General features: G+C 33.5%; 1 protein-coding gene across 6 annotated transcripts in view; it reads left to right on the top strand.

The window, feature by feature from the left end:
* Positions 1 to 9,400: 9,400 nt before the first annotated feature.
* LOC134274387 (diacylglycerol lipase-alpha-like) overlaps positions 9,401 to 19,328 on the top strand; it is a 50,383-nt gene continuing 40,455 nt past the window's right edge. For 5 of the 6 annotated variants that reach the window (XM_062756670.1, XM_062756674.1, XM_062756668.1 and 2 more), the window contains exon 1: positions 9,401 to 9,651. In XM_062756670.1, coding sequence (XP_062612654.1) covers positions 9,557 to 9,651 — 95 coding nt within the window. In that variant the 5' untranslated portion in view covers positions 9,401 to 9,556. The remainder of the gene's footprint in view (positions 9,652 to 19,328) is intronic. The other variant, XM_062756673.1, reaches the window with a different exon arrangement.

The following is a 19,328-nucleotide window of genomic DNA, read 5'->3' as shown; positions in this document are numbered from 1 at the left end:
TGTTTTCCAATTGTAATATTGAAATGACGTACCCGACGTATTTACTTTAAAACCAAACCCGATTTCAAGGAGGATGGGAGGATGTAAATTGAACTGGGTCTCCAAAAAATGTCTTTTGAAATATAGTTTTAGCATGGAAAGATTGATATTAACTCTGAACACTAATATTTTTTCAATATGATTTTTGCATACTTTTTAAAAAGAAAATGTCAAAATTGTTTTATTTGCAAATAAGGTCATAATTATGGGGTTTAAAATTTGCCACCAATTATTTCATAGTACGCTGCGTCGCATGACTATCATAATAAAACACGTAAAGAAGAGCAAAAAGAGTCAGAAAACCATTTTTTTTAAAATGAATAATAATGTTTCCATTAAAATTAATTAAAGAATTCATTTGTTGATATACATGTACATGTACATGCCAATTCGCTGATTCAGTTTCTATACTGAGAAATAATTATATATGATTAAACTTTGGGCGAATTTTTAAACTGTAAAGGCAAGGGAGGAGTAAATAGGAAGAAGGTGTATTTCCTCTTAAAAACAAAACATTTAATTTCTGCATTTCGCCGCAGGCAAATGATATGGTAGCTTTTTTGGACGCGGATCGAAAAGGGGGGGGGGGGTACATACGACAAAAGACCAAACTTTTTGAATGGTCTTGAATAACACTTGTTGGTATATGTTTTTATACTAGAAATATTACTGAAAGTTATAATAAGATATTACTTTTGCCGAGTGTAAAATTGATATCAATTAATACATTAGCCATGTTTCATGTAAATGTAAACATTCGTGCATTCGTGGTTATAGTGGTGATGGGCATACCTTTCTCCATCAATAAAAACGTCTGTGACCTTTTTTATTCCTTGTCAAGGGAATTATGTTGGATTGCCCCCCCCCCCTCCCCGCACTGAATTGTTTTTCTTTGCCTGAGATCAACTGTTTTTATATACAATAGAAAGCCTTTACGATTTTTATAAGTATATATCTGAATATAAATGTTCATACCAACTAGCTGATTCAGAGAATTTGTGTCCCCCGCTGAAGGAAACAGGGAAGGATACTCAGAAGGTGGGGTGGAGGGGGGGGGGGGGGGGTCCGAGGATTTCCAGAATAATCATATGCATGTACCGAAATAAACAAAAAATGCCAATTTGAATATAGGTATTAAGATTTTACTGCTTATTCTTTAAAAGATCCTATATTAGTATAAAATATAAAATATTTATCACACAATAATAATAGTTTGTACACGTCATAACTTCTTCGTTTGTTTTGGAGGCCCGTGTTTGCTTTGTGTGCTCCTATTTTGTATAGTAATCATTTTCAACTTCAGATTGAAAATTAATAAAAGACAATATTGTTTTATGGACTTTTAATATCTTGAATACCGTTCGTTATCTCCATATGTTTCATGCTAAATACTATCATTTAGTAATAAATACAAGCTGAAATGAAAAAAAAATTATGACGTCTAAATATAGATCTGGTTTGTACAAAATCATAAAATCATCATTACAGTGTGATAATTATTCAATATGAAAAGAATCTTCTATACACTTAATAAAGAATAAGCAATCAAATCTTTATATCCACATTGGTACTTTTTTTTTATTTCCTTCAATATTCATGTTTACATTTAATAATTCTACAAATGCAGGGGGTCCGATTCCCGGCCCCTCCCCCGAACTGCGCATGCTCTTCTTTCTCCTTAAGGTCAAGATCTAGTAAATAACTTTAGACTAATTTTTTGTTGCTAGATCCATTATGACGTCATAATCAATTTCAACTTTCTTTTTCCCGTACTTTACGGCTTTAGCAGAATTATGTGAAAAATAGAGTATTTTCATGACATTAAATTTGAAATCATATGAAAAGTATTCCGGATACCTATATTAAATTTGATATTGATTTAAAGAAGAGGCCATGAACATATTAATTACCGTTTTCTGAGAGACTGTAGGCAATCTTGATACATTTCCTTTGTCGAATATGACAAAAACTCCCATATTAATGACTGGTTTTCTTAATTTTTCATTGAAAATGGCAGTTTAAAATACAGTTTTACATCTTGTTTACCTACAAATTATGCCCCGAAACACCTTATTTGACCAGCTAAAGTTGTAAAGCATCAATAAAGGAATTTATTTCTCAGATTTGATAAATCTGTAGGCACCTTTTATTTACTAGATCTTGACCTTAAGCGGGGGACAAAAATTCTCTGAAAACTGTAAGCTTGTATTAATTTATGACCTTTACCTTTGACTTTTTGACAGAAATACAGACGGACAGACAGACCGAAATTGACATTCTCCCAGGGCCACTATCAACGGAGACGAAAATATCAATCGATGAAAATTCTTGTATAATGCAAAGTAAGATATACAAAAATCCAAACTTGATTTGGAAAAAGTGTAAACATTAAAATGTAGCTGTAGTACACAGTTCCAGACTTTACTGAAGTATTTGAACTCTTCAAATGAGTTGTGTGTGTATAGCCTAGTGGTGCATAACGATCTGTTTTTGTGTTTGGGGTCTCCGCGGTCCATCCCCACTCCACCCCTATTCCAGATTTTGATCAGTACATTTTGTTTTGCTTTGTTTTACTTAAAAAAACTTTTTTTTACTCAAGCCCTAGAGGGGCTTGATTTTACTCAAGCCCTAGAGGGGCTTGAGTTATCTAAAACGATGCTAGGTCATCGAATTACTCAGTTTAAAATTACAAAAATATATTATTTTTGTAGATAAAAATATTTCTAGAAACAAAAATGAAGCTTATCATGAAAACGTCTGTATATTCAAAGATATAAGTGTTAAATAGCGGATTATTTTCTATGTCGAATGAACAATGAGTGAAGCGTCGCAGCCGCAACAGTTTCTATACAGAGATTTCACGCTTTCCTTTGCATACATGAATCTCAGGTAACTTTTTACAGTCGCCTACAAAGCATCCTTGGACGAGTCCACTGCAGACTCTGAAAGGTGACGCAGGTTACCCCATCGTTAACAAATTCTACGATGCATGGCCAGAAAATGTATGGCTGTACCCCCCAACTGAAATTGCTTTTCACGGGCCTGCAAATGATGTGTAATTTGAGAGACAGTAAAATACAAGCACAAAATCAATGTTAAATTCTCGTATTAAGCTTTGGTACCGGAAATTATATACTTCTTTTGGTTCGTACCGAATATGCATTGGACATGCCGCTCAGACAGATGAACCCCATCGTCTCAAGCCACGGTCCGAAGTAGGAGAGGATCGTACATTTTGTCCGTGGTTTGCAACGATGGATGAACCCGTAGTCACGTGGATTTTTTAGAGCCTGGAGCCCCCCCCCTTTCACTTTGAAAAACTTTTCTACAGGCTTTTAGCAAGCTATCTTAATTGATGTATGTATTGAATGAGATGTACGTCATTAAGCAAAAAATACAAAAACGTATATAGTTTGAAGTACATGTATACTAAATGTCTACATAAAATATTTCATTAAGAAACGGAAACGTTACTATGCTCTATAAAATATTCCTGAAAGTGTGTCACGTAAATTCATCTTAAAAAGTAATTACATTGTAAGTACGATTAATAATGTTTTTTTTCTAATAAAATTCAATATATGAATGTTGTTTCATGTATACAGTCATGTAGTTTATTCAACAGAGGATTGAACTCAATATGTAGCCCTCATCTTAAAACCATTTTAGGATATAATGATACTTCCTATTTGACTTTCTACAGCTTGAGTATTTCTGACGTTTTGTCAGTATATACTTGTTTTATTTTTACAATTTTTATAGGTATACTTCCCCACCACTCTCCCCCAATGTCATCCATTCTCTTTAACCCCGCTCTCTCTCGATCTCTCTCCTTTCTCTCTCTCCCCACTCTCTCTCTCCTTTCTCTCTCTCCCCACTCTCTCTCTCCTCACTCTCTCACCCTCAATTTCTCCTCCCACTCTCCTTCTCACTAAACTCTCACTCATCTCTCCCTCACTCCACCGAACAGACAGAAGTTTTTGATTTGTGTCCTTGACCTTTGACATTTTGACCATAACATCTACATAGATCTTCTTTAGCCCATGGAGAGTTATTGTGTTAAATTTCATTGCAAAACTCAAATGCCTCTCGAGATATCGCGTGGAAACGAAAGCGTTACGCACAGACAGGACAACAGCTAGACGGACAGACAGACCGAAATTACTAAATATCCCCCACTTTCAGCGGGATACAACATCCTACTAAAATATTGCCCCGTATTCTGACGTATACAGTGCAGAGAAATAATTTTGTTACAGCATCAATGCTGATTTTGGTGCTATGCTTGCTGATTTTGATGCTTCCTTTGCTTGCTGATTTTGATGCTAGTTATCCTTATCCTGATCCTGGTTTGATCCTTATCCTGATGCTGATTTGAAACTAGGTCAATGCTAGTAATGCTACCAGAAGTAGGATTATCCTGCCGGAAGTGGATAATTCAAAAACAGCATCACTATTTTAAGCCATTAAAAATAATTTTTGGGGTAGTTTTTATTTGTAATTTGTATTAAATGACTTTCCTTTATCTGTTTTCACTTTGGTCAATGCTAGTTCTATCCTTTCCTTGCTGATGCTGATCCAAGTAATGCTGTTTTTTTAAATGCTGATGCTGATGCTAGTTCTATCCTGATCCTACTTATGCTGATCCTGATGCTGGTTTATGTAACAAAATTAGTTCCCTGCACTGTACAAGCCTTTTATACACCCCACGGAAAAAATTGAATTATTTGCTGGCAATTAATGTGGGAATTAGATATATTGTATCTAAAGGGAATTAATACTCTTTCCTCCTATTTATTCCTTCCCTTCCCCCACTGTTAAAAATTTCCCGAATCCGCTAATTTATGTTATTATTGACTCTGCATTTAAGGTTTAATCAATTAAATATATTAAAGAAAACAAAATAGGCAATGTCATCTTTGAACAGTGGCAGTTTGCAGTAAGCACTTGTCTGTCTTAATACATGTATATGGAATTCCATACCAACTATATAAAAAAATATGAGTTTTTTTAAAAATAATTTTATAGTACCGTGTGAATGTGATAAATTGATGTCACACCAAAACAAGAAAATCAAAGAGGATGAAATATAAATACCACTTAATTTTTCTTGACTTTTGTCTAAAATATCCAAGTTTGCTTCAAAATTAAAACCCAATTGCAATGTAATATCATATGGAGGCCTATGTTAAAAAATTTGCAAGTATCCAGGACAATTTTCATTTAAATTTTATATTTATCAGTCTATTTCAAAGTATTTTGATCAATATGTACATTTTAATATCATAACAATATTTTTCCTTTCTATCCCAATATTTTCAGAAAACTTAAGGGGGATGTCCGGCCACCTTTAGTGAAGTGAGAACAAAATGTAAACATTTCTTCAAATGGCTAAAATACATTATATTTTGATCAAATTTTAAGTCCTTATGATAAAGATACAATAAATATGCATAACTGAATGCATGTTGTGTGTATATATAATCTATACTTTTGCAGAAAAATGCTTTTGATATGCTCTTTAGAACTGCGCAGCTACAGAATTCAGCAGAGCCTTAAAAAATCCATAAAAATATGCAAACTGTGCATTAATGTTCTCTCTACAACCATTTGTTGAGAAAATGTCTAAATTTTGCACTTTTAAATGATAATTTAAAGTTCAAAACAAGGCACCGTTGTCTTCAAAAAGAGTGCAAAGAACCATGAAAGTAGTTCATTGATAGCAGCACGTGGTCTATTTTTAGCACAGAATTTTGTTTTCCAGACCTCTTCTTAATATGGAGGGACATAACTATCTTTAAATGTAGAAGAGAATTACAGTTGCAAAATATTTCAAATAATATGAACACTTTTAAAAGAGGAAAGATGTTATAGTGTTGCTTGAAGTAATTTATTTAGTATTATTATCGAACAGTTGTTAAATAGTGTACGTATTGATATAAAAAAAAATCTTAAAGTCTTTGATTCCAGGTATGGAAAAATAAGCACCATCATAGTTAAAAATTAAGAGTTTGTAAGTTTGCCATAGATAACTTACTAGTATATCATCTATCAAAATTTTAATTATCACCTATGAAACACAAAAGAAATAAGACACATATAATCGATATGAATGACCTTGTTTTAATACCTACTAGTACGAGGGGTGATCAAAAAGTTCGAACTATCTCTATATCTACAAAACCACAATTCAGATTAGAAACATAGCCAAACACAAGTTCTATAAATAGCATGCTGATGTTTTGTTCCTTGTTTGTGATGTCACAGTCTGAAAATGACGTCATGCAGGTACTTGTGACGAAAATTCTATTTGCCCATATTGTCAAAATTAAAATTTTACAAAGAAAAAAATCAACATAATTAGATATTTTATACCATCTTTAAAATGACGTTTGGTGGTCCTCTAAACTCAGGGAAAAATTATTGGGTCCGTATTTATAGGTGAGAAAGAAATTCCTTAAAATTCAAACATAATTGTTGACGGAAGAAAAAGAAAAAAATATCATTTAATGGGATGTAAAAAAAAAAAAAAAAAAAAAGAAAAGAGTCGGGCCATTTGGACCAGGCAGTAGATCGGGAGAGAGGGCAACCAAATATTTTATAACAAGTGGTCTTATAAGGCTAGTACATATTCCATCACGTACTTAGTAATGCAAAATTTTTTAATCTTTTGCACTATTTTGAAAAACAAACATAGGATTTTCGGGGGGGGGGGCTCTCACTTTTTTTTGCAATGATAGACTTAGCATATGCAATGGACCTTTCTTTGCAAACATTGTACTCGCTTCTAAATTTCAAAGAAACAACTTAATATATTTTATCAAGCTTCGTATGTTCAATGAGCGAGAGCTTACAACGTTGTCAACATAATGAGACATGATGCGTTTTTATGTCCAAACATTACTCCATACAATGTGTTGGTCATTGCAAACAATCTAGCTATTTATGTGAGGTGCCTGAAGGAAATCCTATAACTGCCTATTTTTTTTCTATATAACTTCTAAACAATATATATACATATGTACCAATTTTCGAATGTAAGACATGTAATTACAATTTGTTTTTCATGCACCGCATATTGTTTAACATTTTCAAATTAAATGCTAAGCATCCTCCTTGCAGTGCCCCATTTGAAAATAACTTCTGTCGCCACAGAAAAAAGACCCGCCGTAAACACATATGTTTAGGACATTTATATCTTTTTTCTTGAGTTTTAAAGAAACCAACAAATTATCAAGACTTGTTCCATGAAAAATTAAATATAATCATGGTAATAAACGGATCTATCCACAGCAGATATATGCACATGCCAACCACGTGCTCAGTGGAATAATTTTATCGAGGAAACTCGAACTGTAAACAGAACAGTTTTTCCCGATTTGCTGGAGTGGGGTTAAAATCGCGTTTTTTCATTAATCAGATGATGCGATGCAACAAATAAAAGTAGTAAGTAATATAACCTATTGATTATTACTTAGTAATTTCTTGTCTTGATGTTATTATGGTCGCATTTATTATAAAATCAATGTTATTCGAACTCTGTGTGACAGAGGAATGGCGGACGAAATAAACACATTGCCTCAGGAAGACACCCATATGAAAAATCAAATTTTCAAGAATTATGGATAATGACAAGAAAAAAGCGAAACAAATGGTTGTAGCCATATTATCAATGAATCAAACTTACACCATTTTCAAGGCATTTATCATCTCGTAAATGCTGTAGCTGCGCAGTTCTAACATGATTAATTTCCTCCTAATTAAAACAAAATAAACTTAATTGTTTACTAATTTTGGTCTCTAACAGTAGGTAATTAATGCATTCGCACTTTGAGTAACTTTGGGCTAGTTTAGTGGAGTATTAAGCGCATTCTTGGTATTTCTTATTTTACACCAGACTAGATCCAATATGGCTTGTACATCCCCCTTAAAGGGTTTTTATCACGCAACGAAATTTCTTAAAAATTAAACACTATTATATTCTTGTAACATATAATTATCGTTTAATTATAAAATAATGTTTTAAACTGTCGTATTTAAGCCATAATATGTCCGTAATGTAGGGTCTTCAGATTAAAAATCTCCACTAATTAGATAGGGGTCATGTGGTACTGAAACATCATAGGTGTCAATGGGCAATTAGACCTCGTAAAGCGTATCGTAAGAAAACATCTACCTTATAGATATTTGCATGAAATAAAAAGAATACACCACTAGGTTGGAAGAAATTTTAAAATTGACAATATAACATTGGCAATGGATGCTAAGTATTATATGTATTAACTTCTACAACAGTAAATAAACCAAAATACATACCGTGAAAGGAGGATAGGGCATTGAAGACGAAGCCGTTAATGACAACTGACTTCGACTGAATAGATCGGATTATTAACGTTTGACTTCTTAAATAATTATAAAAATTTTCGTTATATGTTTTCTTTCTTCGTTATTTTAATAAATTATACATAAACAGATCTTGAGTGTCTTCTATCTGTTCCAGCAATGAACATCATTTGATAGAAACGGTCACTTCGATCTTCAATGGCGCCGTGCGCCATTACGAACTTCACAACACATAGACTAGTGCATGATGTGTGTGTGTCGGACTTTCAAAATGCCTTTTGATAAATTATTATTTTTTGAAAAATACTATTTCCATCAAATAGATATTTTATATAATACAGAAAAAAATTGTGATCATACTTTAACGAATGCTCTGAATGGAAACAAATCCACGCACCGACCAAGTCCCTGGCAGGTAAAAAAAACTTCCTAAAACCTTTTCTGTGCTGATTTTTCATCCAAACGCCACAAATTATATCTAATTATCTATCAATTAACCAATTATCATTTATTTAATTTCTAGTAAGGTTTTAAGACGTAGCCATTGAGTCGTTTTGTAAACACAATAAGTACTTCGCTTTACCAGGACTGACACCTATGACGTCAGAGCAATGGCGCGCAACATCGGCGATCAAAATATGCATATTGAGAAATTTAAACTTTGAATCGCTGAAACACCCAAAATATTATTTTTCTAACCAAAAAAATTTGATGGATGATTTTAATAGCGTATAAACCGTGTTATATCAAAAAATCATGATGCATGATAAAAACCCTTTAAATGAGGTGGCCGCCGCCCCCGCCCCTCTGGATGAGTCGAAATCCACGTGTGCCCCTCCCCCTTTCCCAATGACCCATGTGAGCAATTTTTTTTAAAGACTTCGTGGATTTAATGATCTACCGGTTTCATCAATGTGGAAAATAGGAGCCTGTCAAATTAACTTATCTTACAAAAAGTCTAGATTTCCCCGTGTATTCGATTCCCCCATTTTCCTGTCATTAGTCGAACCGCGTTCAACCTCACTGAACAAACATCGTCTGTTGAATGGCTGTAAGAAAATCACGGTGGATGAAGCGCGGAGACCTACTTTCATTATGTCGAAGTGTTACAGCTTAAATTTCTTCTGTGGAATTTACGGACGATGCAAGTGATTAATTTTGTGCAGGATTTAAGATGCCGGGCATTGTTGTATTCAAAAGGAGATGGTCAGCGGGTTCTGATGATTTTGTGCTCCCAGCCTTGTTGTTGATGATACTGCATGGAATATGGTGGGTTTTGTTTTTTAACCACAATTCACCTAGATGATCTTTAACTATTAAGTATTTAAATGTATCTAAACAATACGTCACCATACAAAATAAGATATTATATTATTGTTGTTTACGTGTGGAATTTTAATGTGCTCCATTTTCTCTCGCTGTTATTGTTTTGAAAAATTGGTTGCACATGTTTATAATTTTTCGGTGGCGGATCAAAGATAATGCACAGTTATTGTAAGTTCAGGTGTTACGCATCTGCTTTTAAACACTACGGACTGCTGGCATCTCCCAGTGTTAAGAAATTTATGTTATATAAAGTACATGTAAAATGTGTTACTGACTTTTTTTTATGTTATAATACAAAGTATCAAATTAGAAAAAAAGCATAAAGTCTAGTTGAAAACTGTAAATCAATATATTGGCAGCAGAACCATCCTCCTGTAAGATTTTATTTGTTTATTATAGAATAGAATATATTTATTATTCCAGATCAGGGCCCTTTTGGGCATATTACATAAATGATTATTAAACAGACATAAATTAATTTATATATTATGTATAAATTTACTAGATACTACAACTGATACACAGATTACACTCTGGTCAATGACACTCTTTCAAAGCAGTGAATTTCAATAACATGTTTGAAAGTTTCACAAGGTGCCCCCTATTTTTTTTGTATAGATAGTACCATCTGTTTTTTTTTAAATCTTAAAAAAAGCCCTGAAAAGTTTACAGACATCCCCCCCCCCAACAAAGAAGCTTTTTAATAATGATGCCTAGATGCCTTGAAATTTGATATCATGCTCAAAAAATGAATGTTTTTACTAGTATTAAACTATATCACATGGCAGGTGTGACCGGCCAGCAGGGGAAGCTCACTCCTCCATAGCACCTGATCCCACCTCTGATGTTTTGTGATTCCTGTGCTCCTATTTTGTATTGTTTAATAGACTTTTGTGCTTGCGCACTGTTCATTATCTCCATATATTTCATAATTATCCAGATGTATTTCATGTTATCAGGTTATTTTCAATATTTGATGAGTGAAAAATAAATTTCATTAAATAAAAATTTCAAAAGAATCAAGGTGCTTGTCCACAACTACAAACTGGAAAAGTGAAGGAAGTCAAGATACTTTTTTCACAATGGAAGTTACGTCTGGTATAATATTATAATTATTATATTAACTTCAGCTTAATCAAAAACTATAAATTCTTCCTCCATCCTCTGTAAAAGGAAATTGATGTTTTAGTTAGGATTCATTATAAATAATTGCTGCTGTCACAATTACAGGGATTTATCTAGCTATTTTGTTTTACTACCGTTTTATATGTAAAGGGGAAAAATGAGAGCCGCAGGCTCGATCTGAGAGCCAGAGGCGCGAGTATTCTAGGGGGGTCCGGGGGCATGCCCCCCCCCGGAAAATTTTTAAATAAATGGAGCAAAATCCTGCATTCTTAGAGCTTCCGAGGGTCATTTGTAGACCTTTACAAAGGCCACAAAAACTTCACTTTTGAGACAAAATATTAAATAACAAAAAAAAAAAATTTAACTAGGTCAGTACTTTATTTAATTTTTTCTCTCAATATCTATCACAAATCAATTCTGTTTTTCATGTTTCACTACTAACATTGTTTTTGTTGTTACTCCATTCTTCCGATTTATAGTGATTTAAGCTCCGTCTTACTCATCTACACTTTTCTCAACTCTGCAATCGCAGCGTATATTTCGACATCATGGACATGGCACATGTTTACCGATCAATATCAAATGGAAGCTTGAATAATCTACTCTCTCTTTCAAAAGCGTTTGAATGACTAGGATGGTGAGTTAGGATATGCTGTTAACCTTTAATCGGACAAAAATGGAAAATTTCAGTACAATGTTTTAAATATTCTCCGTTTAATCGGAGAATTTTCTATCTGAAAAAGGGGAATTTTTCACCTTTTTCAAGAGGGGAAAGGTACCGTTTACCGGTAGTAAAAACAGCCTTGATAAATCCCTGAATTAAAACACTTAATGTGGTTCTTTAATTGCTGCATGTAGCTATATCTATCAAGTGTTGCACCGAAAATTTGTTGTCCTAGATTTTATCACTTCATATAACAGCCATGGACCAATCCAGGATTTGAACCTAGATCCACATACAGAATCTCCAGACAAGTGCTCTATGGTACCAACTTAGCTATCTAACCACAAGCGATCAAAACCGTCTAACCGGCACAAAATAAATGATCTAACATTAAGAATGAATCAATGCTTAATTTAATTTGATCCATAAGTACAAAGGAAACAATAACTGCATTACATTGTGAGGTGAGAGCCTTGTTATTGTGTTCCCTCTTTGTTTTTATAGTATTAAGAGACTGAGTACTCAATTTGATGAATTTATCTACATCTATTTATGTGGAAATTTGCTGTTGACATCAATTAAGGTAATAGTACTACCGGTATTCTAATAGGCACAGTAAAGTAGGGGATTACACACAGACACTTCATATTTTGCCCTACCGGTCAAAGACCGGAAAAGCTTGAACACTACAGTCAAACTTTGTTAAATCTCAAATTTGATGGGGCTGAGGTACAACTTTGTGATATCAGAGGATTTGAGATATTGAGGGTAAAATGCTTAAAGAAAATGTAGTTGGGACTTCCACATATCACTTCGACGTATCAAGGGTATTTGAGATAGAGTTTGAGATACAAAGTTCAGTTGTATCAGTAAAATGTATCTTACAGTTTTATCTGAATGTAAAGCTGTCTGTTGTACAGCTTTCTGATGTAAAAAAAAAAAAAAAAAAAAAAAAAACCAAGAAACACATAAAGTCATCTGGTGTCATAGGTCCAAGTACATCTCACAACCAGTCCAACATCTCACAACCAGTCCAACATCTCACAACCTGTCCTACATCTTTTAACCTGTCCAACATCTCACAACCTGTTCTATATCTCACAACCAGTCCATTTTTAGGTCACCTGAGTAACTCAGGTGACCTATTGCTATCTGTTTTTGTCCGTCGTCGTCCGTCGTTCGTTGTCCGTCGTGTGTTAACATTTGAACATTTTCAGCTTCTTCTCTGAAACCACTTAACCAATTTCAACCAAATTTGGTATACAGCATTTATGGGTGAAGGGAAACAAAAATTGTGAATTTTATGGTCCCCGCCCCCCTGGGGCCTGAGGGGTGGGGCCAAAACCATCAAAATTATTGCAATCTTTAAAAATCTTCTTTTGTGGTGATCAAGCAGTCAAATTCTTGGCAAATTTTAATGAATATTTCGATTATAGAAATTGTGAAAAATGGCCCCTGGGAAAAATGTTTTTGTGCACTAGGGCTTATAAATTACCGAAATATCGATATTGTTCTATAATTGCTCGGTTCAATATTCTATTCACCATCTCGATTTTCGGTTCGATACAATTTTTTTTATAATCGGGTTTGGTTAACTCTTTGAAAAATCAATAACAAATCATCTATTTTAATTTGACACACACAAGGGAAAAAATAGACGGCAACGTTTCATCAGGCAGCCATATGCTATATATGAATAAAGTGCTCTTAATTGGAACCACAGGTAGTCAAGGATGTGCAATTAACAAAAGTATATTAATATAAAAACGATAATATAAGCATGTAATACATGAAAAACATATGGTATTTTTTGCTATCAAATTCCCAACCAGTGAATATTTTCCAAATGCTCCTACTGTCAATAAATCTCAATTATTTTCAATTTGCAGTACTAATTGACTTATTTACTTCCAAAAACGATCGTTTTTTTGGATCCCCCCCCCCCACACACGTGTAAATAAAGGCATATATCTCATTGAATTATAGCGCTCAATCAGGGCATCAATAAAGATCAGTGTTTTGTGATTCACATAAAATACATTTCTAGTGTATTTAATAATTTAATGTGAAAACAAAAGGAATTTAATTTCATTCTAAATTAGTTGCAAATGATCAGAAAAGGAAATTAAGATCATCAGATAATTTTTTTAAATATTTTTATTTTCTTTATTAATCATTAATTTATCGAAATTAATTTTAATAGAAATTAAACTTTATTTTGAAAAAAGAATTACCTTGTATTGACTTTTTCTATGATAATTTTTTTGGACATAAGTTTTATTTTAATTTTTGCCGGTTATTTTTAAAAATAAATCGCACAAATATATTGCCACTAGCCCAAAAGGGCTTTCCTTTTGAATTTCACTGGTAGTATCTCTCTCTATTGTATCACCTTTTGCTTTTTTTTTTTTTAATCTGAATATGTTTTCTTTAGCCTTATGAATAGTCGAGTTTGATTGTATCGATTTTCAAAAAATTGAATTGTGACACAAGTATTGCGCCTTCCTGGCTGCAGTGTCCGTAAGTTTAGCCCTAGCTAGGGCAGACTATATAGATTATATAGAAAATATTATGGTTGAAAATTTCTTCTTTGACGGAGTTTAACGTAAAATACAAGTGATGACCTACTTACCAAAATCCAATTTTGGCGGGTTTCGAGGGGTTCTTGTTTATTATTCATATGTGTAAATGTTTTTTATTAAAAGAAAAATTCTTCTCTGCTTCTGGGGATTAAAAACTAACTAAACACATAAAGTAGTCATCTGGTGTCATAGGTCCAAGTACATAGATCTCACAACCTGTCCAACATCTCACAACCAGTCCAACATCTCACAACCTGTCCAACATCTCACAACCTGTCCAACATCTCACAACCAGTCCAACATCTCACAACCAGTCCAACATCTCACAACCAGTCAAACATCTCACAACCTGTCCAACATCTCACAACCAGTCCAACATCTCTACAAAATGCAACATCTCACAACCTTTTCCATCTCACAACCAGTCCAACATCTCACAACCAGTCCAACATCTCACAACCTGTCCTACATCTTTTAACCTGTCCAACATCTCACAATAAATTAATGCTTTGAAATCATGTCTTTATATCACAACCATTTTATGATAAAATTTGCAAAATTTTGACAATCTGTGGCCTACATCTCACAACCTGCACAACTGGTTATAATCTCAAAACCATTTTCTCTTAACATCTGATTTATTAGGTAAATAGTCCAACATCTCAAAACCTTTCCTAATCTCACATAAGCAATATGTCTTACATCTCAAAATTGTGAATTTAACATTTCATGGCAACCTGTCCAACAATTTTAATTGTCACAACCTGTCCAACATCTCAACAACCTATTCTATATCTCACAACCAGTCCATTTTTACATCTCACAACCTATCTATGATCATCTCATAACCAGTCGAACATCTCATAACTTGTTTAACATCTCGCAACCTATTCAACATCTCACTTAAGTCTAACATCTCACAACCTTACCAATATCCCACCAACCAGTTCAAAATCAATTATTTCTAATTGCTGAGTTAATTACACATTGAACATTGTTTGAATATTGATTCATAAATTAATACATATAATGATTTTCAAAAAAAAAAAAAGGAATAGTGTTTGTGTGTCAAATAAGTCAAAAAGTGAAAAACCTACTTCTTCATTTTTCAAAGCATCTGTTCAGTTCACAAATTACTATAAGTAAAATTGCATAGCTTAATTGGTAGCATAGCATTTTTTGCAATATTAAAGGTAATGCCTGTGCACCTCTTAATTAACATTGATTACAGTAAATAGTACATGGAAGCAAGTATACATTCTGTTGTATTAATCAGTGTTGATTATCACTTGCTGTCCTACATTTTGAATGTGTGGTATTTAGAGCCTCAGTTCAGTGATTCGCTATGTAAACATAGAGACTCTCCTCCTCAGCTGCTGCAGTAGGTTCTGGCACTCCAACTTAATCAGCCGGTTAATTGTACAGCAGAGAAATACCACCTTAATGTAAACAAAAACAGGGGGCTCCAGTTATACAGGAATCCTCCCCACTTACAGCAGTTCTTATTGTCTTTTGGGAATATTTACATTTCTTCTCTGCTGTGAAACACAAGGTTTTTTTGTGTAATGAATACCTGATTATGCTGTATCTAATGAAGCCCAGTGAGGGTTTTAAAAGGCTGCTGGCTTATAATTAGGAGGCACATGTAGAAGTGCCATCACTCATTTATGTAAGGAATGGATATGAAGGATGATCAATTGAAATATCAATGATAAGAATTATAATGGTCAGTTTTTATCTTTCCAGGTATAAGATGTTTGTATAGTTCAAGACATCTGACCATCTGTTAGTTATCATTTAAGATATCTTACACCATGTATTATTTACCTAAGTTATTATTTAAAATATTTATGAAATAGAAGAGTAATAGAATTAAAATCTGCATCTTCCTTCTTTAAAATAAAATAAAGAAAATATTTTTTGAAAATATGAAGAAAAAAAAACAGCATATGGCAGCAAATTTTATGTAAAATCTTGATATAAATGTGTGTCATATAATCATGATAAAGAATGTGTATATGATGTGCATTTATAAATTGCAATTTTTTTCTGATTCAGAAATATCAATGTTGTAATACATTGGGATACTTTTCTCAGTCTCACAATGAATGAGGCTCTAATGATTCATGATAACTGATTCTGCAATTAACATGATTAGGTGTAACCATTAGCAGACAATATTACACTTGTAATCCATTTATTAGTGCACTAATTTTTCATGAATTATATTATGAACTCCACTAGGACAGAATTCAGCAACTGCAGAAAATTATCCCCTTTGCAAATTAAGATTGAGGTTGAGGTTCAGTGGGCAAAGTACAGAAATAGAGATTATGATTAAGAAATAATAGTATAACAGAGATGATCATCACCTCTTTTCTTTTTCATGTTTTTGGTGAAGACTGAGGATTTAAGTCTTTAAAGGATTTTTCTCTATCTGGGCCATAATGTTTGCTTGCATGCCCTCTCCTGACTCGGATAAAATTATTGGGTTAAATATTATTGGAAGGTAGATGGGAAAATAATTTTCCAGATAATTTCAACATATTTGTTGACAGGATAAGAAGATTTAACAAAAAAGGGGAAAAAATATTGTATCATGGAATGTAAGTTTACATCAGGTAAAAAAAAAATTTTGAGTTGGGTGATTTTTAGTTAGTCAGTCAGGGTCAGCTTAACAGTTTTTTAAGGTGGCGGCATCTGATACATTAAAAAAAATATCAAAATAACAGGACATCCAAGAATTAATCCTGGTTGATTAGAAGACTTTAATTAAATTTATTATTATGAATACTTGTGTACTAAATGTCATCACAAGGAAGATTTACAGATTTGATTAACTTTTTGAAATAAATGTAATATTCCAATAAGCATATCCCATATATTCCTGTTGGAACCTCTAATGGGACAGGATCTTTTTTAAGACGAAGCTCATCTAGGTCGTAACGAATTTAATATGAAGCCTCGGCACCCATTAGCGGGGGAGCTTTATACTGCTGATATTGGAGGAACTCGTAAAAATTCCAAATTTTCTTCATTATTGGAAATAGCGGGATACGGATAGGTCATTGTTCTTGTAGATTTCAGTTCGGTTAGTTTGGGCTGTATGGATGATTAAATTATATATTGACTAACGTTATTCAGATTGTGCGAGTGAGCTGGACTTCTGCCGCAGTTATGTAAATTCGAGACCTTGAGTCCTGGTCTTGATTGCATTTTGTAGCTTGTGATCGTGGTAGATTCCTATAGGGGATTGCTGAGATGAAGAGATCTAGTGGTTAAAGTTGACACTGCTTGATTATTGAGCAAACTGCATTGCATGTCATATGGTTACACACTTTGCACTCAGCTACTGTATGCAAAAAAGGCATGCTAAGGGGAAAAAAAAAGAAATAAATTGTGTTGACATCTCACTTCTTCTTTCATTGCATTTATCTCCATGATTGCAGAAAATTATGGAGTTCTGAAGGAGCGTAATGATTTCATTTGCTAATGGTGGGCATTGGGATGAATTTGTTAGCTCTGAAATGTCAATAAATATTGATCACTTTGATAAAGTGTTGAATTTATGAGATTTTCATTGATTTAAAACATTTACCGCCAAGTTGCCATTGGAGTGTGAAATAAGTTTAAACCAGTGAACTATAAGGCTCACCCCACAAGATTTATTTGCCACTGATTAAATTACATGGTTTAATTTTTTGGCAAAGAATTTACCTATGTACATATATACATTCATGAAAGCCTTTGAAGAAGCAACAGTTTAAAGATTTAACTAAAACATTTATTAAAAAGCAAAACAGGTTATTAATCATGTTAATATAGGGGTAAATTTACAGTAATTCATATGATTGGAGTTATGTCTGTTTGTTAAGGCTGTTTCTATGTTGATGGAAATGAACTTGTTTGTGTCAAGTGTTCAGTTGGTGAACTATGAAATCTTCAAGATGTTGAAGCTTGAAGAAAGGATGATGGACCAGATCAAATGAAAAAGGACCATTTATTTTTCACTGAATTTCTATTGTTTAAAAGATTTATAGACAATGGCAAATCATTATGAATCAGAAAGGGTTGGTGTCTCAATATGAGTGAATTAAAAACTCTCAAAGGGACATTTATAAAACAAACAAACAATAGGAATTTTGATGCTTCTTATTAAGTTTGATTCAGCTAGTTTTTATACATATTGAGTCATCTCTTGTTAATCTGTGTTCCCAAGCAAAAATGTCCAGATTAGTGAAGCATCCCAATGAAATACTTGCAAACATATACTGTAAATCACGTTTTATTCGCGAGAACTTAATTTTCGCGTAATTACGCGAGACAAAGAGCTCGCGAAAATTTCATTCTCGCGTTTAAAAGTATTCCTTACGATTATATAGAGGAAAAACAACAACTCGTGAAAATTATGTCTCGCTAATAAAGAGTCAAGAACTATCTCGCGAAAATAAGGTGTCGCGAAAATTTAGTGATCTACAGTATATTGAAATAAATATACAGTGGACCTTCAGATATCCGTACGCCAGATATCCGGATGCTTCAGTATCAGGATGATTTTTCATGGGAACGAAATTCTTTAATGTTATTTTGTCTTGTTTAATTGGTGATTCAGATATCCTGATGCTTCAAATATCTGGACGATTGGCTGGGAACCAAAGTGTCTGGATAAATGAGGCTCCACTGTAAATGTTGTGTTTCCCTACAAAAGGAGATGTGCCCGAATAATCTGCATCACTTCAGAGGCTCATATAAAGTATATATCATCCAATCATGACACAGAGTACATGGCGAGTGTGACCAGGTGGCTTGAGATGCTCACCTTTTCCATGGCTCCTGCTCAAGCCTCTGAGGCCTGGGGGTCATAAAACTTCGATGAGCTCTCTTTTGATCTCAGTCTCACTTTTCCACCAGATATTCCTTTGGTAAAAGTGAGACTGAGATAAAAAAAAAAAAGAGTTCGTCTAAGTTTTTTGGCCCCCAGGTGGCCAGGCCTAGTGTTTAGGTCCATCTTTCCTTTGCCTCTGCTTTATATTGTTTGGACTTTTGAGCTAGAATACTATTTGTTATCTCTTATTTCATCTATATTGAGCCTCCATTTGCAGTTCTGAAAAATGCAATTGAATCTAGGCATCTGAGGAAGTTAAGATATATTTACTATTTAAACAAGACTGACATGGCTTCCTTGTCTTAGCTGAGATAGATACCAATGTTGATGAATGCTTTCTCAGTATGACACAGCATTATTTTGT

Source organism: Saccostrea cucullata, unplaced genomic scaffold, assembly GCF_032062105.1.
Source record: "Saccostrea cucullata isolate Sc308-1 unplaced genomic scaffold, CSIRO_AGI_Scuc_v1 ctg343, whole genome shotgun sequence".
NCBI lineage: Eukaryota > Metazoa > Mollusca > Bivalvia > Ostreida > Ostreidae > Saccostrea > Saccostrea cuccullata.
Note: the sequence above shows the minus strand (reverse complement) of the source record. Positions and strands in the feature narration are given on the sequence as shown.